At 38.2% G+C, this 23,333-nt stretch overlaps 1 protein-coding gene across 2 annotated transcripts in view; it reads right to left on the reverse strand.

Annotated features, from left to right (window-relative positions):
• grid1a (glutamate receptor, ionotropic, delta 1a) overlaps positions 1-8,176 on the reverse strand; it is a 186,479-nt gene extending 178,303 nt beyond the window's left edge. For both annotated transcript variants that reach the window (XM_077729380.1, XM_077729382.1), the window contains exons 1-2: positions 8,045-8,176; positions 5,814-5,969 (exon numbers count right to left, since the gene is read on the reverse strand). In XM_077729380.1, coding sequence (XP_077585506.1) covers positions 5,814-5,969; positions 8,045-8,123 — 235 coding nt within the window. In that variant the 5' untranslated portion in view covers positions 8,124-8,176. The remainder of the gene's footprint in view (positions 1-5,813; positions 5,970-8,044) is intronic.
• Between the last annotated feature and the right edge of the window lie 15,157 nt (positions 8,177-23,333).

A 23,333-nucleotide genomic window follows, 5' to 3' on the forward strand; every position in this document is an offset into this window, starting at 1 on the left:
TGAGATAATGATCTCGTAGTGCAAAAAAATAGGCACTCACGCCACGGGAAACTTAAGAAAAGGACACGTTCGCTTTCAAGATGGTAAAGAGAGAGTGAAGAGTTCCACAAAAAAGACATACTACAAGATGGGGACTGCTGTTGAGGACACAAGGGACATCCAGCGGGGGCCATCAGGCTTGGAAATGGCTAAAACCAGCAGGAGTTTTTTGCTTACGTGCCGAGAAGAGAAACATTTAAAGTGAAATAGACTTTTGGAAGAACTGTTGTTAAAAAAGTTGATGGGGTGAAACAGTTCAAGAAATTTTGAGGAAAATGTCATAATATTTCTTGTCCATATGTCTTGAAACATAAAATGCAAAGCTATCTGGATTGAGACATTTTGTACAAATTCTATGTTACACAGCTACTACAGATTTGCACAATCAGGTAACATGTAGGATAGCGGAAAAGTTAGTAGAATAACATACAAGCAAATTCTTCAATGGTCTTTCATTGCAAAACAATGCATTTTTTTGTCCAAAACCAGCCACTGCTCTCAAACTAAATATATCTTTTTACAGAAACTGGATTCAGAGTGTATGAAATACTACATAATCTAAGTATAGTTTGATAAAAAACTGAAAGCAGGTTAATTTTAATCTATACTCAAACATGTCTTAAAATATTGACAATAGTTTTTGTTTACGGGTTGTAAGCAGGACTAAAGTAAGGTAAAGTTGTCCTCTACAAAATTCAGGACTCCCTTAGTAAAGTTGTCCTCTACAAAATCAGCAAATTATCTGATCAGAACTGCTTTATTTAATCAAATATTGCCACAGCTTAACATATTCTAACCACAAAACATGTCAAAGCAAACCAGTTTCACCAGCGTTTTAAGAAAATCCACCAAAAACAATGCACCGAACGTACATATTGTAGAAAATCCTTCTTTAAACCTAAAAGGAGAAGAGCCAGACCCCCAAGTATTGTTATTTTCCCCGAACCGTGCCCTAACCACCATCCCCGAAATGTCACTTTTGTATCGTATCGCCAACTCTTCGGCAAACAGCGATCGACAAAAAAACGTGTAAGAAATCCGTGTGCCGGCAAATGTCAGCGTCTCTCTCTCGCCAGGACGAGTCAACACCTCCCGTGTTTGTGTTGAAGCTCCTGTTGTGTACGATGGGGCGCTAGAGCTCGGCAAACACGGCAATCCCAATGGGGATTAATTGCTTAGAAGTGCAAACTGGCCGCCACCTCGTGACAATAACCCACGTCTACTCCTGAGGAAATGGATTCATAAAAAGCCTACGCCACTTTGAAAAGCCTTCTCGCAATTGACGCCAACAGCCGGAGCTCTTTGCACTCTGGGTAATCAACTATCAGAGTAATTTTCATGCTAGGCCTTTCTTGATACCAGACTTGTTACTACCTAAGTAGTATTTATTAACACAAATCATTTTTTAGATGACTTCCCGGATGATTCGCTGCTGTTTTATAAAAGGGATGTTTGGAAAACTGATGTTTTTTGAAGGGTTATGAGTAGTGTTAAGATGGTTTTTGTTATTTATGGTTGAGGGTAGATGTGGTCATCAAATTTAAATATGACAGGTTTGATGAATTGACAGTTTATGCGGAGTTTTTGAAGTGTGATTCATCATCTTGTGGTAGGTAGTAGCTCAAGGCTATCATAAGGTTTTAAAACGGGGTGTCGATTATAGAAAGGACAAAATATAAAATGACAATTGTGCTTGTATAGAGCCAAATTTTGACAAGAATATCTTGCCGTAAATCGCAAGTTGGGTTTTTGGTTTGTTTTTATAAGTCTAAGATGTACAATATCTTAGAAAACTGGGCAATATTTCAGAATCTGTGCAAAATTTGTATAATACTGCAGTATTTTGGAATCTGAGCATTTTTTTTATAATTCTGTGCAATATTTTAGAATCCACCTGTGACTTTTTACACTTTTATACTACTATTAATGTTTTTTTTACTGGGAAAAAACTTTAAAAAGCTTGGACTAGCACCACCAATTATGTTACACACAAGTGTATGATGACCTAAAAGTCTTTTGAATTAATTTGATTGATTTTAGAAGTTAAACATTAGTATTTTTAAGTCAAATTTTCATTTAACAAGTCAAATTTTCATTTTATGACTTCACATAATTTGGTATTTTTCCATAGAAAACCATTACCTGCACTGTGAAGTCCATTCTTTGGGGAAATACGAAAATAACACAGACTTGGGTCGCAAATCTAGCTAAGAAAGTCTTTACCGGCACCCCTGACAAATGTCCACCGATCTCCAGATTAACCCTTCGCATACACCGAGGAAATCGACCGGTGAAACGTACACCGCAACCTCTGCCTCGGCATCACTTAGCCGATTAAGCTAGCGACGAACCTTTACGCGGATGAAACTAACTAAAGTGTAATTAACCGGGCTAAAAAAATAAATAAAAAAACGCCACTGCCCCTATGCTCCTCTCTTTGTGTCACAGCCACAAGAAAAAGACATCAAAACACAAACAAACAAATCCATTACGGAGATTTATGCGGCATTATTAAATTCTCGGGCAGGGTAATAGTGAACGGGCAGCGTTCCATCACATTTAGAGCGCGGAGAGTAATGAGTTGTCATAAGAGCGAGAATCAGATGGCGGATTAAATTACCCATGCCCACATCTTTAAATGAACCATCTTTTCACCTTTTGTCTTGACAGATTGTGCGCAATCAGTCGGTCGAAGGGGGGAGGGGAAACAAAGTTTACAAAATTGCTTCGGACGGACAGAAGGGCCGAAAATGGGGGATCGTGGCGTCCTTGACTTTACCTTGGCGGGGTGTAAAGTGGACTCGCTGGGGCAGAACACTCAACAAATTACACCACGGTGGAGGAGTTAACGTCTAACCGCACTAAGAGGCTTTCTATTGAGGCCTCAAATCGGAGCTGTATTCATTTGGTTCAGAGGATTTGGGAGTTTGTTGCTTTGCGATTGCACGATTGGATCAAAATTGAGAGCTCACAGAGGTATTAAATGGTTTCGAGCTTGTCAATCTCCAGTTTTTGTTGTTGTTTTTATCACCTGGTGGTTAACTTACATAAAGATACAGAGTGTTGCAAAAAAAATTGCCTCCCACGTTGTAAAGCAGAAATAAACTAGCGGTGGAACACCTACAGGTTGCTCATTGATTGTTGATGATAGTTGTTTAGGTAGTGCAAGGAACAGGTTTTACTTTTGATATTTTTGGGAGATAAGGGAGTTTTAAAGGTGGAGATGGATTTTTTGGGGGAGTTTTCAGGTTATGATGTCCCAGTTAAATGAAATTGAAATTTTTGCCTAGCTAGTTTGCTAGCTACTGCATAGTTCTTATGTTTTTTTTGTGTACACTGGAAGTATTGTTGCCTTTTCACATTATGGCGCCAAAGAGTTCAGCTAAAAAAGTACTAACAATTAAGCTTATGGACAGTTTTTTTCTCAAATCCATCAGGACTCTTAACTTTCGGTAGCACGGCACACAATCCCTTCTGTGTAATAATTTCGGTATGATGACAATTAGGCTTTTGTGGAGTCAATAATAACGACTATGTCCGATTATTATTAAATGATGTAAAAATAAGAAGGTAAAGTCAATCCCTGCAGTAATGCGTCAAAAACCCAACGCAAAACACAAGTTGTACACAAGTATGATGTATTTTACTTTTCGGCCAGGTCATTTATTTCCCCCCAGGTGTGTACCGCACATTTTACTCAGAAGTCCATCAATTATTTAAAAGAATGCGGGACTGTGACGGTAAACCACTTGGTCTTTTTGCGTCAGCAGCTCTTCCGATGTATGTTAAGTTATCTCTCTGCCAAAAGTGCAAGCGCCTGTTACTACCCAAAGTTAACTTTGGGTCATTCAAAGGATAGACAAAGATCCAATCAAATTGAGTATGTAAGCCCATAAAAAAAAAATAAGTGCGAACTACTGTACTTGAATACAAAGAAATAGGGTTTGCCATTTATAAGTTACAGTATTTTTACAAGTAAAAAAATATGGTTTTCGGTATCGGCCAAAGAAATCTTGACCAAAAAAATCATATAAAAAGTCAAAATAAATCATGTACATACCCTACTGATACTATATGAAGTATATTATAGTGGACAAAAGGATTTCCAAGTTTGCATGGAGTATTCCAGAAGACAAACAAATACACAAGAGTACAAATCCTTCCTATTTTCCATATATTTCCTTCTGGCTAAGAATTTGTACTATGCTCCTGCCGGGGTGCTGGAGCAATGCTGTGGAAAAGCCACAATACAACTACAAGTCCAATGACCAAAATTCCCGGAATAAGTTGGCCATCTTGTTGGGGGCATTGGCGACAGCTAGGAATTAGCCTAATGACTTTTTCTTTCATTTTATGTCCCTCAACCTATCTCAAATTGATTTCCATTGAAAACTTGGATGACACCAGCATTACTCCGCAAACTTAAATAGTAAAAACAATTTGTAAAGCCAAAACACCGCCTTACAAACGGAAATATCGACCGCGAATAGCTTGTAAATGCAACGTGGGACTAAAAAGGACAATGCCCCGACTTTAACGGTCCCCGGGAAGCCATTAAAAACCCCTTAATGATTCATTTAGCAGCAAAATTTTAAATGACAAACAATATCAGGCCACTCCACGGCGACATAGAGGCGCAACCTTGGCGATTCGAGCCGAGCAGACGGAATAGCAGCAAAGAAAAAAAAGGCTAACGCATGTACGGCCTTCTGCTATATGAAATGAAAGCTTAAGACATTTTCCACCAGATTCCATTCGATCATTTTGCATTTGTCAAGTTCTCCGACTCATTGCTTCCCCCTAGCTACGCCTTGGCAGAAGACGCCACAAACTAGTTTGTTTTTTGTGCTACTAAGACATGAAAATGATCCTTGCCAGCAGCGGAATGAACACAATTCGCACCTTGCTTCTCTCTAAGCAATCCCTTCCATTTTTTTTGTAGTTTCTGCCTTGATCTGCCTTGTCTTTTTCCCGTTCCGCCCTCTTTTTTTTCTCCGTGGCGTATTCCAATTTTTTTTTTCCATTTTCTTTCATCTGCGAATAGCCTTTTCCAATCATTTCTGGCGACTTCCTTCTTTCATTGAGGCTTTTTTTTGCCTTCCCAACCTTTCTGACTTCATGTTTATGAAAAAAACCTTGGCTCTCCACTTGCCTCTCCTCCCCTCTCCATTTTCTTTCTTGAATCTTTTTCCTATTCCCAATCCCTCCTCCTCCTCCTCCTCCTCCTATCCCTTAATCCCTTTGACTACCATTTTTTTACGCCAATATGTTATTTTTAATTCTATTTTTCCTTTCAATGAAAGAAAACTACATGGTAAAGAACCTCAGGGTTCACATTTTTAGTTCAATTCAAAGTTTTGATGCCAAACTCAGACTTTTCCATTAATTTTTACCAACTTTAGACCTTTTTTAAGTCAAAATCCTGCTTTAAAAAGGCTGAAAATCCCCAAAAATCAGATTTAAATCTCCAAATTGTGTTCTTAAAGTCATAAACACGTTTTCCCTTCAATTTTCCTAATCCTCTTCCATCCCCTTCCCCTTTTTGTCCTCCTATTTCCACTCACATTTGTTAGTTAAATTGGATCCCATCCAGTTGCCCTTCCTCCCATTTGTCCTTTCCTCCCTTTTCTCCATTTTGCAAGCTATGACTTCACCTTCTAACTTTTCTCGCTCTTTCTATGGCCTTCCCTCGTTCGTCGTCCCTTCCTCAAAGTCACCCGGCAACATCAACTCTCAAAATGTTCATTACATCATCCGGAAATTCGCAAGCCTACCTTCTTGCACGGCTTGGAAGGGGTTGTTGGGCTCGATGAGTTTGACCGAGTGGGTGATCTTCTCACTTTGTAGTAAGTCATCATTTAGACTCAAGTCTGAGATGGCTAGTTGGAAAATTTCATCATCCCTCACTGCGTTCTCCTCAAATATGGCACCTGGACAGAAGATAATAGGGAATTAATACAGTTTTCAGTATGCAACAGTAAAGTATAATGCAATAGTAAAGTATAATGATTGTCTATGGTGCAGTCAAATCAATTCAATTCAATTAGTTTTCCTCACAGTTGGTTAGGGAAGAACCTCAAGCAATACAAAATCTAGTACTTTTTTACCACTTGTCTTAGCTATTATAATACACCATTTTTGTCAATGATTTGCAACAAGAGGTTTTTTATGACTTCTTTTTTAAAAAAAAGTTGAGTAAAGAATGAATACTTGTAAGAATTACCATTAAAAATGATTTCCTTTAAATAAAGAAAGATGTCAAATTTTTTTTATGATTACATTTGGCTCAGTATCTAAAAAAACAACAAGTTTTATTCAAAACAGACAAATCGTAACGAATAATAAAACCGAAAAAACAACCAAAACAGTTCGTGGAATGTGACCATCGCCATGACATCATCAAAAAGCGCCTCCAAACACTTTGCACTACCAGAGTAAATTGCATATCTACCCTTAGAAACCAAGGGCCCCACACATTCCCCCCCTCAGCCCCACTCCTGCAAGCTCCTCATTTCACATAGGAGCCACTTCAGGACCACGGACAGCGACAAGTGCAGTCAAAGAATGGTGCGGCCGCCCGGTGTAGTTCTTCCGGCCTTTCCGTTTGTAGACGAGGCGTTTATCAAAGCAGGGGGGGGCGCTTTTCCGGAAAGGAGAAGTATATTTGGTGCCCGCTGACGTGCATCAGCCAATAGCACTTGGACGGCGTCCCGGTAATGCACTAAAGCTGATGACGGAGCACCTGCTGCTGCTGGCCCAGACTGTTGCAGCAAAATGGGGGGGAGAGGAGAGTCGGGGGGCTGTTAGGGTGGGGGGGAGAAAAGTCAGAAGCACGACTGCATGCTTGCTCCCTGCATGGCGGCCATGTTTGGGGGTGATTTAGCACTGCCACATTAATAAACATAACTCTTTCACTCCTGTAGAACTGGCATTGAGGGATCATGAAGTTTGTACTTAGAAATAAATATATCTTAAATACCTGTTGTTGTTTTTTCTTTATTTTGATCCTCTTTTTACCAAATGAAAGTAGCAATATTTCATTATTTTTGATTTTTTAAACTCTTTCACTGTGGTAGACATCCAATGTATTTCAATGGTAAAAACTGGCATTGAGTGATCATGCTTTGCTGTCATTGATGGCAATAAATGTCCAATTGAGTTTAACTGGGAGGGTTGGCAGTGATTGAATGATCCCCAGTCCAACTTAATTGGATGTCTGTCGTCTTCTATGATGGCCAATTAGCTCATATTTAATAAAAAAAAATGATTAAGAGCAGAATTCCCATTCAAAATGAATTGGACGTCTATTACCACCAATGGCATCCAATTCAAATTCAAAGCAACACCTTTCTGTACCCATTTTTTTTACCCTAAACCAAAGTATCCCAATTCCCTCCTCCTAACTCTCACAACCATTGGCACTTCCACACATCAAATCCATTTCAACTATAAAAACTGCCACGGAACAAATCCAATCTCACTGCCAATCAAAGTGAATTGGACATCTATCCCCGCCTATGGCAGTCAGTGACTTAAGCAGAGGACACCTTGTGATGAGAGGGCAGTTTTAGCTCTCATTGAGGGGGGTGAGGGGGGGCTATTATGCCGGTAGCGCTATGCGGCGCACAAAGAGCCCCTCTATGCGTTTGGCATGGCTAAAAAGTCCACTGACGTCCTTCCTCGCCGCACTTTATTGACACGACAGTCACGTCCCGGTGGAAGTTGAAGCTCGCCGGTATCGAGACAGGAGCGACGCCTCATCCTAACACCCCCCCCCACCCCCATCCTTCTCCACCCTCCCCTCCCCTCCCCACGCAAAAAAAAACAGTTGCTTCTTGTTTCCGAACGCGCATTGGAGACGCAAGCGGCGCACGTCTGCGTCAAAAAAAACATTTTTTTGCACGTGTGACCCATTGGAGGAAGGGAAGGAACTTTGGGACCGACCACCCCCCCCTCCCCGAGCCCCCTACCACCCCCCCATCATCACCACCACCTGAGCGCTTACCGATGTGTATGATGGAGTCCCCATTAGCCGAGTTGCATTGCAATATCCACAAGGAGAGGCAGACCACCAGCAGCTCCATGGCGGCGCGCAGGAGCACCAATAGCTCATCCACACAAATTCAAACCCCCACCCAAAAAAAATCAAAAAATCCAACCAAAAAAAAACAAAAAAGACGGAGGATGAAGCTGCTTTTTTTTGTTATTTTTTTTTTATAGTCCAAGTGGTCCAAGAGGACGGAAGCGACCCACCGCCACCCCCCAATCCACCACCAAATCAGAAGGGTGGGGGGCAGAAGAAGAAGAAAAAAAAGCCACGGCTAGAACGTCCAGAGCCGCTAGGAGTAGCCGGAGAAATGAAGAGTTCCGCGGGAAGGCAGCTCCGGAGAAGAAGGGGAGGGGGTCGGATCGGACATGCATAGGAGTCCCGACGAGAGAGAGAGAGAAAAAGAGAGAGAGGGAGAGAGAGATGGGGAAGGAGTGGTGGGGGGGGGGGGATACTCGGAGCTTCCAATCCTTCCTTCAACAGCCAGTTGAGGAGGAGATGAAGATGCAGGAGGATGAGGAGGACCAGCACGCTTTCCAAATTATTATTGAGGTGTGGAAAAGAGTGGGTGTGGGGGGGGGGGGGTATTGGTGGTGGGGGTCTCCTGGGTAGAGTCACGTGACCGTAGCTCGCCGGTCCCGATGAGCGCGCTAGAAAAAGACGGGAAGGAGATGGCGAAAGACGCACAAGATGATGATGATGATGAGGAGGAGGAGAAATGAGGAAGGGGGGGTGTGAAGGTGGGATGCCGCGCCGTGACCAGACGCGTGGCGTGGCGTGACAGATGCCCGCGGACGCCGCGAGGAAGGAGGACGGAAGAAGGCATGGACTCTTTTACTTTTGGAGAAGTTGGAAAAAAGACGGAGGAGAGTCGGAAGGGGTATCGGTTACAAGACCACCCAAAATGGCATTAAGGTAGTATGGGTTTAATATTTTAAGATTTTGTGTGATTGAGATGGACTTGTTAGATGTTTGTTTGAATTGGGGGGATTGTTGTAATGGATTGGGAGTAAAAAATGAGTCAAAAAATTAATAAAAGAGATGTCCATTGTGTTGTGATTGGGAGGGGCTGACTAAAGAGTTCATGTTCACCTCACTTTTTTTTGTCATTAATATTTTAGCGGCGACTGGAAGAAGGAAAAAGCGTGGAAAGAAGAACACACGTGACCTTACAATTAAAGGATATTTCTCGTGTGATTGACCAGAACGGGAATATCTTTTAATTGTTAGGTTAAGTGAGTTAAACCGGCAGAAAGAAAGAAAAGAAAAGAAAAGCACCTGTGGAGGGAGGAGGTTGTCACTTTCTACTCTTTAGAACTGTATTTTGTTCATGATTTCATTTTAGTGTCAATTTAATGGCAGAAATTGCAGTAATTTTTGAATCTATTAGTGATGCCCTGCAGTAAAGTTGATCAAAATAAATCTTACACTGCCCCTACTGGCCGTCTTTGGGTATTTATCAGTTTATTTGTTGCTTATAAAAATAGACTGCTATATCAAAAGGTGAGTGAAGGAGCTATTTTAAAGCACTGGCTTTGAAAGTCAAAATTAAATTTAAAAAAAAAACATTTTCCTGCAGCAATCGTGTGAATACTTGTAAATGTATTTTTCCTTGTATTTCGTTTGATGAGCAATGATGCCTCTCGACAGGCAGAGGAAAGAAAAGTGAGAATAAATGGCATTCTACATGCACTGCTGGAAGAATGTGTATTTTTCTTTATAGTAGACGAGATGGACCTGCAGATTTGCTTTTTCACAATTTATGCCATACAGGGGCGGCTAATATTGCTTTTGCTGATGTATGAAGCAATATGTTCTTCTGACACGATATACAAAATACACAATATAAAATATACAAAAACTAATCCATAAATAATAAGAATAAATAAGTAGTCAACATGGATAAGTAGTCAGTATAGATAAGTAGTCAGTATAGATAATTAGTCAGTATAGATAAGTAGTCAGTAGTGATAAGTAGTCAGTAGTGATAAGTAGTCAACATGAATAAGTACTCAGTATAGATAAGTACTCAGTATAGCTAAGTAGTCAGTATAGATAAGTAGTCATCATGGATAAGTACTCAGTATAGATAAGTAGTCAGTATAGATAAGTAATCAGTATAGATAAGTAGTCAGTATAGATAAGTAGTCAGTATAATTAGTCAGTATAGATAAGTAGTCAGTATAGATAAGTAGTCAGTATAGATAATTAGTCAACATAGATAAGTAGTCAGTATAGATAAGTAGTCACTATAGATAAGCAGTCAGTATCGATAAGCAGTCAACATAGATAAGTAGTCAGTATAGATAAGTAGTCATCATGGATAAGTAGTCGGTATAGATAAGTAGTCAGTATAGATAAGTAATCAGTATAGATAAGTAGTCAGTATAGATAAGTAGTCAGTATAATTAGTCAGTATAGATAAGTAGTCAGTATAGATAAGTAGTCAGTATAGATAATTAGTCAACATAGATAAGTAGTCAGTATAGATAAGTAGTCAACATAAATAAGTAGTCAAGATAGATAAGTAGTCAACATAGATAAGAAGTCAACATAGATAACAAACCTATACTATTAAAACCTCCCCCTAACAAATACCACAACATTAAACGTATATTACCCCATTTGTATATGACCGAGCATGCGAGCGTAGAAGTTACAGCTTCAAATATTCATCGTGTAAAATTATTTATGAAGACGCGGTAGAAAAACAGCACATGGCCTGTTGCTGGGCGAGTTGGCCCGCGTGGCCTGCCATGCATTAATAAGCATATAGCACACCATGAAAATACAATGATCCTCTATTATTAATGGACTTCTACGAAAGAGATACTAGTGTTGCTGTCTAATCAAAATTGAACATTACATATCTTGAATATCTTATCCAAACATCACCTTTTATTTACCAATCCATCTCCACACGGTAAATACTATTTATCAGATATTTTCCCAAATATTGCCTGCCAGTCAATTATTGCTCATCTGGCAAATTTGCGTGCAAAAATCAGTCTCAGGTAGCGGCATTAATTAGCAAAATACTCGACGGGGCTTTTCTTCCGGTACATGGAACCCGAAATGTGGATTAAAGTGACGAGAATCTAAACTGTTAGTCGAGGATGAGTGGCACTCATGGATTAGCCATTCATTATTTGCTTATACTCGTCGGATAAAGCATTGTTCTGGCCTTTGTTAGTTATTAGTTTGGTCGTGATTCACTTCAGCCATGTGACGGCGCATTTACTATCCACACTCTTGGTTTAAAGGAAGTCCCATTTCCCACTTTCAATTATCCCTTGACATATAGCTGGAGGGCCGGCCCGCCCGGCAATGGGTGGAATGTTTACAGGGGTAATATACATGTCTGGGCACTAGTGTAGCTGCTCTCTGACCTCATTGATTAGCCTGGCTATTTTAGTGCCGCCATGTACACCAGATGAACGGAATCTGAAATGGGGAACCAGTGTAATTCTTCCCACTCGGATAAAGGACTACTGCAACGCCAGGATTTACAAAGATAAACAGATTGGAAGACTAATGGCAATAAGAGGACAGTAGTAAACCAGTAGCAATGATACGGAGATGGAATGACTACAGAGCAGAAATTGAACCATTACAAAATAGCCTGTTCTTCAGACTATAAGTTGCACAAGGCAAACATTACATAACGAAAAAAAAATACATATAGAAGTCGCACCGAGTTATTTATCGGAAAGCAAGAACAAAAGCAAAATAGGCATGTGTTAACATAATAGTTTTTTTATATAACTATAACAACCCTCCCAAAAAATGTAAATAAATGCACTTGAGTACTAGCTAAACTATGTAAACAAGGGTAATTTATAGTCCGGAAATACGGTAGTGCTGTCCCGATCCAAAAACTTGACTGGGTATTTTTTAAGTATTGGATAGGCATGTGTATAAAATAGGCATGTGTTAACAAAACAGTTTTTATCATAACTATAACGACCCCCCACCCCCAAAAAATGTAAATAAATGCACTTGAGTACTAGCTAAATTATGTAAACAAGGGTAATTTATAGTCCGGAAATACGGTAGTGCTATCCCGATCCAAAACTCGACTTGATACAATTATTTTTGGAGTATTGGATAGTATTACAACCTGACTGTGGATCAGCTATGTGTTAAATTTCAAAACCTGATCTACAAGCCTCCAACTCTCACTACTTTATTCTGGCGAGTTATAATACCATCTCGTTAGTCACCGCAGACTGGATACTAGTTACGATAAATATTTTCATTCCTTTAAATTGCGCATCAAAAAACACGTTACGGACAGTCGGTGGACTTTGTCGATCTTCGAGGCGTTCCGGGATTACTCGGACGAAAAACCTCGGCGCCAATTTGGAGAGTGCGGTTACATTTTTTTGCGAGTTTGTGGAGGGGAAGAACAAGAAAAAAAATCCATTCATGTCAGGCAGAAATGTGCGGAGAATAGCAAGGAGGCATCAGCACGTACAGAGCCAGAGGTGAAAAAGCAGAGCACTCGCCTCCAAATACACAGCCCGAGGTAACATTATAGATTAATCATGTTATGAGAGAACAAGCACGAGCTCCATCACAAGCTGAATTTCAATGAGCCAACTGTTGACTATGTGGCAAAACCAAAAAAAAAAAATAAGGCAAAAGTGAAATATTCAACGGCTGATTAATATAGAAACCGGATGGTGGTAAAATATTGCGCTGAAACAAAGAGTGTGGAAACCGAGTTGGATGTTACTGTCATCTTGGAGGAAGAATTCTGACATCTGACAAGTGTCAAAGTTCTCCACAAAAAAATATTCACGTATTGAACTTTTAAAACAAGTTTGGCGTGGGCTTGTGGTTTGGTAATTAAATAGATTTACACAAACTTCTGACCTCTAATTAACATCTTGGGGAAAGTCAGTGAGCAGGCTGGTACTGCGTGCAGTGTTTAGAAACTCTGGCATGCAGTCAAGTAGCTCAGGTTCAAGTCTTAGCAAGGTGGACTTTTCATTTTGTGAAGGTTTCTCTAGATTCTGTCAAAAATTACAGTAAGATCTAGCTATCCATTTTAAGTTCCACTTATCCTCAAGCGTTTCCACACTTATAGCCATATATACATTATCTGTATATATCTCTAAATACATACAAATATATATATATATATATATATATATATATATATATATATATATATATATATATATATATATATATATATATATATATATATATATATATATATATATATATATATATATATATATATATATACACACACATACATATGTATATATATACACATACAAATACATATGTATATATATACACATACAAATACATATGTATCTATATATGGGTACATATATACGCATACATAAATATACACGTATATATACATATAAAAACATATACATACCTATATATCTATATGAATATCTATATCTCTATCCATGTATACACATAGATACATATACATATATATACACATATACATAAATATACATATATATAAATACATATATACATAGATATACAGATGTAAATACATATATACATAAATATACATATATAAATACGTATATACATAAATATACATAAATAAATATACATGTATAAATATATATATGCATAAATATACATATATACATATATATACATAAATATACATATATAAATACATATACATATATATATACACATATACATATATATACATATATATATACATATTTTTTGCCAGTAGCCTACAACTTATTCACTGCCACTGACTGTCAAATCCATTCCAATTAGTAAGGCTGCCATTGACTGAGTAAGTTATACACAATAATATAATCAGATAAAAAATGTAAAAATCCACCCTCTTCTGACCCCTCTGTTTAACAAACGAACGTTGTACTCCATGTTGGCCCTAATGCCCTCCCATTTCTCTATAAGTAGCCCTCAAAGGAGAAAGTTTGGACACCTCAGGCTCATGCAGTAGCATGCCAACAAACATTGTCATAACAACAAACCTTTCCCGAATTTGAGAGTGCTAATTACTCCAAAGTTCTCCGCTAACCCTTCACGGCAGCCTTATCGATCGAGACGATCTGTTAGAGAAGGCATAATGGAATAGAACGGGCGGGTTTGGAACTATCCTGTCATGCGGCGGCGGGCTGAAGAAGAGAAAAAAATAAAATGGAAAAAAAAATGAGCCTGCAGAGATGTTTACAATTTATGTGCCTAATAGCAACCGCTGGGTCATTTGTTCTACGCACCCCGGGGCAGTGCTATTGAACCCGCCAACGTGCTTGCCGCATTTCACTCAGACTGTGCCTGCGAGATGGTCATTAAGAAGTGAGGTTGTTTCAAAAAACAAAAAAAAAGCCCAATTAACAGGGATACACCTGAAAGCCGCTTTTGCTTTGAGAAGGCAGTGATGCCACAGAACCCAAAGGGAATGAAAAGACGCTTTTTCTAAGAATATCTACATCTCCAAACACAAAAAAAAAAACGACAAGCGCGTGGATATTATGCAAAGAAAACTGCCGCACAAAAGCCTTTAAAATCACCATTCGGAACAATGGATGTTACAAGTGTGGCTCCAGGGGCATGTTGTTATAGGGATAAAAAAACATGGTGGGATTCTAAAGCTCCTTGGTACTAAACTATACCTAGAAAAACAAAAATTATAGTCTATTTAAAGTACAGGGGTGTCAAAGTGGCGGGTTGGGGGGACCCATCCGGTACCCCTGGTCACTTAGTACGGCCGGCAAACATAAAGCATGTGTTGACTTAACATTAAAGATAATTAAATGTACTATTTTTCCCCTTTAAAAAAAAATAATAATAAAAAATGCAGTTATTTTGTCCTAAAAACAAGATTATTTGTCCAATATCTAGCTAAACATAACCTATGCTTTAAGGGACTTAAAGTGGAACAATAATTAAAAATTTGGACTAACGATTCTAAAATTGCAATCGATTTAAAGATAGTTAAAAATTCTGTTTGCATGATTTTCTAAAAGGAAAATAAAAAAATGGTCTACTGCACGATTCAGGGAGTTTTTTTGTGACTTTTTGGGGGTGCTATATGCCGGTCTAATGCACTGAAGTACCTGCAAAGACGACCTGCAGTGGACGCTTGAAGGGTTCTCGAATGCGGCAAAAGGGCTCCTTTCATCCAAAGTGTTAAGTCGAGTCAAAGCCGGCAACCTTCACTACCTGTGCCCACCTATTGCTCGCCCGCCTATTGCTCGCCCGCCCGCCTGACTGACTTGGGATCGGCTGGCCGCGGAGCGATGAGAACACAGCCGAAGGGAAAAGATTCATTTCACCCACACCTTGGCCAATGTGCGAGTGGCTTTCATTTTCATGGTCCACCACTTGCATTTCACCCAGACTGCACACAGAAAGGAAAAAAAAGGCCCAACTCAAATGTCAAGCCTGTTTTTATATTTTTGTCCTTCCCCCTTGCAAGCATACGCATCATCAAGTCAAACAACGTACTCCACCAGGTACGTTCTGGGAGTCCAAGAGTATGCTTTGGTTGGATTTCAAACTCACGTATGTATATATGTATGTATATATGTTTATATGTGTATGTGTGTATATGTGTATATATGTATGTGTATATATGTATAACATGTATATGTGGATATGAGTAATATGTATAAATGTGTATACATGTATATGTGGATGTGTGTATATGTGTATATACGTATATACTATGTATATATGTACATATGTGTATATGTATATATGTGTATACATGTATGTATGTATATATGCATGTGTATATATGTATATACTATGTATATATGTGTATACATGTATGTATGTATATATGCATGTGTATATATGTATATACTATGTATATATGTATGTTTAAATGTGTATGTGTATACATGTATATACTATGTATACATGTGTATGTATATATGTATATATGTGTATGTGTATATATGTATATACTATGTATATATGTATGTATATGTGTAAATGTGTATATGTATGTATATCTATATATATGTGTATATATGTAAATGTGTATATGTATATATATGTAAATGTGTATGTGTGTATATATATATGTATATCTATATATATGTATATATGTGTACATATGTATATATAAACGCAAATTGACTACATTAGTCTTTTTATCTCAATTTTGTGTCTATTTGTGCAACCTATTTATTTACTTATTTGTTACCTATTCTATTTATGTGTACAATTTATTTTCCTCTGTCTCTGTGTTCGACTTCTTCCCACTGCAACAAAGTGAATACATTTTAATCAAATCTAATCTAATCGACACTGACTTTTCAGCCAACAAAAGATAAAACCCAAAACAAAGCAATGGGTCAAAGTTGAAGCTCATATTTGCGCCCCTCCCGACTCAGCAAAGAAACATTTGCTCTATACGAGTCTAGAGTTCTCTCGTGGGTCTATTTGTTCTTGTCCGCGGCCAGCTTTTATGATCCACCCACAGAGAGCTCCTGTCCGCCGCATGCCCGCCGCCACGCACGCAAGCAGATAGCCACATCTGGGCATCAGTCACAGGCTCTTCAGGGGAAGGGCTAAGACATTCCTCCTGGCCTCCAGCTCAGGCAATCAAAGCAGGGAAATCCATCAAAGACCACACGTGTGCCACGGGTTTTAGCCCCATAATGCGTTCCAAATCTGTCCATTAGCGCAAAGAGGCGGGGTGGCTTCGGATGGCGCCGGCCGGGGTGGCCGAGTGCATCAAGAAAATAGACACACACAAAAAAAAAAACATGGGCTCCTGGATTTTGTATGCTTTTTGCTTAAAAAAATAAGGGGATGATTCAGTGTAGCCGAGCATGACATTTGTTTTTAAGGGCCCCCCTTGAATGAAGACACGATCTGGGAAAGAAGCCCCCCCCCTGAGGCTTGGAGCCTAACGGTCCATTTTTTCTTTTTTTTTCATAATTTTCGAGGAAGATAAAGCAATCTATACGGGTCTTTAAACGCGCCATTTTTCTTTTTAGCGGTGTTCTCATTTATGTTCTGTGGATACATCATACAGCCGCGGGTGGTTTTCAAACTATGAGGCGTTCAATGACTGGTTACGGGTATTCTAAAAGGGCAGAGCCCCAAAAAAAATGAATAAATATAAAAAAATCTAATAAAAAAGTTTTAAAACCAATTGATTTTAATTTTGTATGGTTAAAAACTCAGGGATTTATATTTTACAGTACTAACTTCCTCTAATCAATTTTGTATTGCGTTTCGTCACTCGATAAACTCAACAAGTCTCCACTACCATTTTCTATCCATATTCATCAATTTCAATGATGAAGGTTAAAAAAAACATTCAATAAATGCATGTTATCATGCATTTTTAATATTTCTGTATTTGTATGCGTCCTAATTGGTTTTGAATTCTTTTTTAATTCGTGTTTAAAAATAAAACTAAAATAAAAACACCATAAAACAGCAAGTTGACCACCCCACTTTTTCATATTTCAGGAACATAAAGCCGACATCAATACACGTCTTTAAAGTATGGTTACGGCTACGCTCATTAATTTCAAACATTACTACTTTGTGACAGCGCCAAGTTGCTAAATCGCAACTAATTGCTTATGGCGTTTTCTTTTTATGATTATTTTCATTACAACATCCTGCCAGGCTGTTAGCCAGTAATCCCTCCTACATGCCATGTTTAAAACATATGACGCATATATATTTATTTATATGCATACGTTCAATAATGACATTGGCGCTTTAATACTCCATAAAGCTTAAGAGATGACAGTCAAGCACTTTCTTAGGGGGGCATTAACTATGGATGACAATGTGGGCAGACCATAAAGTTTCAGTGCCTTTTTGCCACTATTAGCTCTTAATTATTACATATAGGGCATGCAAAAAAATGCACTTAAAAAATGTCGTGAAAAAGAACCATTTATGGACGGGATATAAAAAGATATAGAACAAACCTTCAAAATAAGAGCTTCATTTGGTAGGTGCTTAGGGTCGAATCAACTACTTAAGTGATTTATGATAAGCGTAACGACTTTTACAAGTTAATAAACATTTTTGACTTTATTTTAGAGTTAAGATTACGCAATTTTTAGAGGCAGGCTCCGCCTACATTTGCAAGCATAAATCAGGAAATCTGTAATGTCCTAATTTGTCGAATTATGAGCACTGGAATTGAATTAAAAACAAAATGGTTGACTTTCTATCCAATTTCAGACGAGTTCTTGAGTATTTTATTGTTGTTGTTGTTGTATTCTTGTCCTTCAAATTTTGTGTATAAGTAAAACTTTTAGTTTGAAGGCAGTTTTGCCATTTAAATTTAGTTTAACAGGTTTGATTTAATTAAAAAGTTTACCTAACAGACGTCAACAAGCTTTGCTTTAGTTTACAGGACTTGGCAACAAACAATCCAGTAAAAAAAGTGTGTTTTTTTAATTTCAGTAAGAATTAATGTGGTGTACAACATGGTTTTTATTTCTCTCTACTTCTTCAAAGTTGAACGACTTGAAAGGCCTTCAACTGTCGACTGAATCTCGTTTCTATTTAGACAAGGATGAGCTCCGACCTGCCAGAGCAAAATCTGCTTTTTCTATGCACGGATCGATAACATAACGCTTGCCTTTGGAGGCTCAATACGAAGCGTTTGTATAATAACGGCTATGAACTCATCTTGTTCTTTAAGGTCTCCCTGTAGGATTGCTAAAGTATCTGAGAGCTTCACTGTCAGAGTGGAACATATCACCCCGAGTGCGCCATGATGCTAATTATATGAAATTGATTGTTGATTAAAAGTTCACTCACCAGGCCTATTTTTATCTGAAGATTATCTTGATTAACAATAAAGACGCTTTTATTGCTGGGATAGAATTACAATGTATAAATGAATCATCGCTTAAAGCTACCTTAAATATTATATGTGTATTTTCTATGTCGATAGGAATTACTGTGTGATTGGTCTAGTTCAATGGCGACCTATCCATTAGCAAGCTTAGCGATTTATTCCATTTTAAAAGACTGTTTTTGTAACAAAACCTGCTTTGACGCCATTATTGAGACATAAATAAGAACCAAAACCATTTCCAGTCCACGGAAAAACAAAAAAAACAAGATGGGTGGCGCTAGAGAAATACCTTGTGAAAAATATCTGATCTCCCGGTCTGACAAATGAGGATAGATTTTCTTACTTTTTTTAAACTATATTATCAGAGAGCGGCAATATGTTTTGTTCGACTCCAGATAAAAGTAGAATGCTTTTTGGTGATGTAGCGCAAACTACTGCTCCTAAAATAATTAGATTGTTGAATTAATATGTCACAGCATCCATTAGCGAGGTACAATAGCGCAAGATTTGGTATCGATCCGATATAAACGTGGCAGTGTGATAAATGGCTCAAATCGGAATGATTTTTCATGAACTTTAAGGTTGTTTATATTGTCTTTGGATTAGTAATTAAAGCCAAGTAAAGTACCTGGGCATATTTGATAGTTATTTATACTTCAACCAAATTTTATGAGGATAGTAAGGTCAGTCCAATGCAGTTTGAACTTGTTTTAAATTACTTTAAAAGCATTATGACATCATTAAATAGAGAAGAATCTAGTTGGGTTGAACCTCTCTGTCATTCAACTGTTAGCATCCTCTCCGTTTAATTTAAAATTATTTTCTTAAAGCGCAATAATAACTTTTTGAAATAGGATTACTTTGTTAATGCCCAAAAAAGTCATCATGTTGTGAAAATGATTAAATCTAGCCACGAAAAAGACATTAAGGACAATTTAAGCCATGTATTCTTTTCACTGAATAAAGCAATTGTAACGGAGTAATGGTAATTTACACTATGTAAATTGGTTGTACTGTACAGGATGGAAATAAGTTTTTAATGATGTTTGAAGACATACTTGAGGATTTTTTTTATTGGCATATCATACTTTTTTTGAAAGTGCAATGTCGGTGGTCAAAATAAATGTTATTGCAAACTTGTTTCTTTGTTTTAAAATGCTTCCTTTTGTTAACATATAAGTCAAACGAATTATTCGCTAAATAAAAAGTATTTTTGCCCCAAAAAGTTAAGCCACACAGCCATTTTTTTCTCCGACACATTTCATAACGAGTAGCGTATATCTCGACTTATGCTGGATAGGAATCGGCATATTTTAAACAAAACTCCAGAATATAAATGTGGCTCATGCATTCTTAAAATTCTCTTGGTAATAATGAGGTCGGACAGCACTTGGTTCAACCATTACGATCATGTCTAAAACAACTCGGTCCACGTACAAAAAAAAATGAGTCTGCATACATACGGCTCATTATTTGATTCGAAAATTAACTTTGACAAAAAGCTGCGGGCAACACTTTGGAAGAGGTCCGAATGGGTGGGATTTTTTTTCCAAATCATTTCCTTGAGCAGGAAAACTTCAATAACGTATCTGCCAACCACACATGAGCAAAAAAAAGTATGTCATGTCATGCTATACTACTGCAAAATGTATTTAAATTGGATTTACAGGTGGGAAAAATGCAATGGCGACCACAGAACAACCTAAAAAAGCAAGTTTGTCGTTGTTGGCATTATCTCAAAAGCTTGAAAAGCCATTAATCTATCAAAAAAAGTATAGCGTCATATTTTTCGGGGTCTATGTACTAATGACTTGTCATTGTGAAGATATATATCAAGTATTAAGTATTTCACTCACACGAGTAGGGCAGGAATAAAGAAAGAATAATACAAAACTATATTAAAATTAATGACAATGCTTCAAAATTATCATTTGTGCTAAAACTACTTGGGTCATCTATAATGATAACCTATCTATTCCAAAAATTCCTTGTTTGTAATGTAAACTGTGATTTAAATAACAATTCATGCACTAAATTCTCCCTCCTAATTAAAGTGTTGTTTAAAAAAATGGCGTTATCAATTGAAATGGCCATGCAAGATCCTCAGAGCAATGAAATAATGACTAGCCATTACATAAGACCATTATCTCTGCAGTTCGTATTCATATACACTGATGATCATAAACACACTGACCTTCACACTAATCACTCAAATATGATTGTGCTCATCTACAAAATATGTTTTCCTCCATTTTCTTTGAAAGATTATAGGTGGGCATTTAAATTTGCCTTGCTTCCATTCATGACCCATAAGTATTTTTTGGTGGCTCTAAACTTCCATACAGACAATTCCTAGTACTATTTCTAATACTACATTGAGCAATTTAAGTGATTACAGTGCTATTTTGTCAACACAAAGTATTGACCCCTGCGCAGAAACTCATTTTTTTGCTCTCAAAATGATATTCATGAGAGAGAGTTTAATATCTAAGTACTGTTTAATATCCAAGTACTGTTTAATATCCAAGTACTGTTTAATATCCAAGTGCTGTATAAGATCTAAATACTGTTGAATATCTAGGTACTGTTTAATATCTAGGTACTGTTTAATATCTAGGTACTGTTTAAGATCGAAGTACTGTTTAAGATCTAAGTACTGTTTAATATCCAAGTACTGTATAATATCTAAGTACTGTTTAATATCCAAGTACTGTTTAATATCCAAGTACTGTTTAATATCCAAGTACATTTGACCGGCGGCCAAAAGACCGGCGACCAAGCGTCCGGTCACAATTTTTTCCCCCCTAAATACCAAATGTTTGGCTTCTTAATCCTGCACAAGTGAAGCAGCTAAAATTGGACTCTATTTCCTTTAAAAAAATGCTCATCACTAAGCAGCAACAAGACTTATTGAGTGATGGGTGCAAAATGTTGCGGCGACCTTGTAGCTTAAAGGGGACGCTTGAATTGTCCCTGCCAAGTCTCCTGCGTGACCTCCGCGGGGCGGGGGATGACGTTGAAAACGAGTACGCCGCATTAGCGCCGCATGGCCAGAGCTGGAAAAGAACATTGGCGCTAATTACGCCAACAAACACTCGCCGGAGCTCATTTCTATTCCGCCCCAGCGCCGGCCGGCCGGCCAGCACGGCCGGGCCAGGCCTCGTTCTAAAAAGGTGCTCCGTCTTCATACGTGTCGTGTAGGGACATAAAGGAGAAATCTCGGGCCCTATTGCCTTCGTCGCAGGTGACCGTTAAAGTTGCCGGAAAATTAAAGCGAGCGGTCGTCGTGAATTCAAAAAAGCTTCTCCAACTTTTACATTACGGCGCCAAGCGCGCCCGCTGGATGAAATAAAAACTAATGTTCTATTGATTTTATGTCGGGGGTGATGTGCAGCTTCCAGCCAAAGCTACCGCGGCGAGACGTGGTTTTTGTATGCGTTGCACCAGGCAAAAAAAGGTCATTATGTCATTGACGGGTCATTTTTTCTTAAATAGAGAACAAAGTATGAGGAGGGTTTTGCTCAGTTTTGCGTGTTGACCGGAGTATATTAAATATAAAGGCTATTGATTTTATATTAAGTGAACGTCATGTGGTAGAAGTGGTCACTTTATATCGTAGCGTATTTACATATAAGTGAATTTAACATGACGTTATCGATTCAAGGGGTGGTGCTGATTTGCCTTCCATTTTAGGACCTTTTTTAAACACTATATGCACGTAAAAAAACATCTTTTCTATTTTTCATAGGCTAGTTTCTTCATTTAATGGTTAGAGGCCGCTAGCGTAACATAAGACGGTATAACTGAGGCAAGTACTCCATCATGGAGTTTTATTTGACAAAAAAAATCAACTGTAGGTGAACACACAACATACAGGCCAACCCCGCAGCTACCACTAAAGAAAAACTCCTCAAAAAAAATCCACAAAAACCTAAAACCACAAAACCAACCCCAAATTAAAGTGACTTTTCCACACCATGATACACCTTAATTTCCCTAGCGCTGTACTCTACATCCTCTTCGAAAAAAAAACATTTTAAAAACGTATTCATTCATTTTCACTCCCACTGCAGTCAATTGCGCACTACTCTCGTCTTCTTTGCGCAGCAGCAATCATATGGCGCGCAGTAAATAAAATCCAAACTTTTTTTATACCCCTTTCCCCATGATGGCGCTGTTTACGCGTCAGCCAGTGGCAGTAGCTCTGTCCACTCTTATGTTTTTCGTGTTTTACAGCATGTTTTACATGACAAATTAGAGGGAACATTGACATCAACTGCTTATGGCAAGCATAATACTGGTGTGCCCATGGCGAGCAATGATGATGTCACTCCCAGTGCACTCAGGGAGGTTGTCTTTCTGCACAGACCAACGAAAAATTAGAGGGAACATTGACTGCAGCTCACCGACTCCAAGTAGTAGGCGGAACCC

The sequence above is a fragment of the Stigmatopora nigra genome, chromosome 12 (genome assembly GCF_051989575.1).
Source record: "Stigmatopora nigra isolate UIUO_SnigA chromosome 12, RoL_Snig_1.1, whole genome shotgun sequence".
NCBI classification, from domain to species: Eukaryota; Metazoa; Chordata; class Actinopteri; order Syngnathiformes; family Syngnathidae; genus Stigmatopora; species Stigmatopora nigra.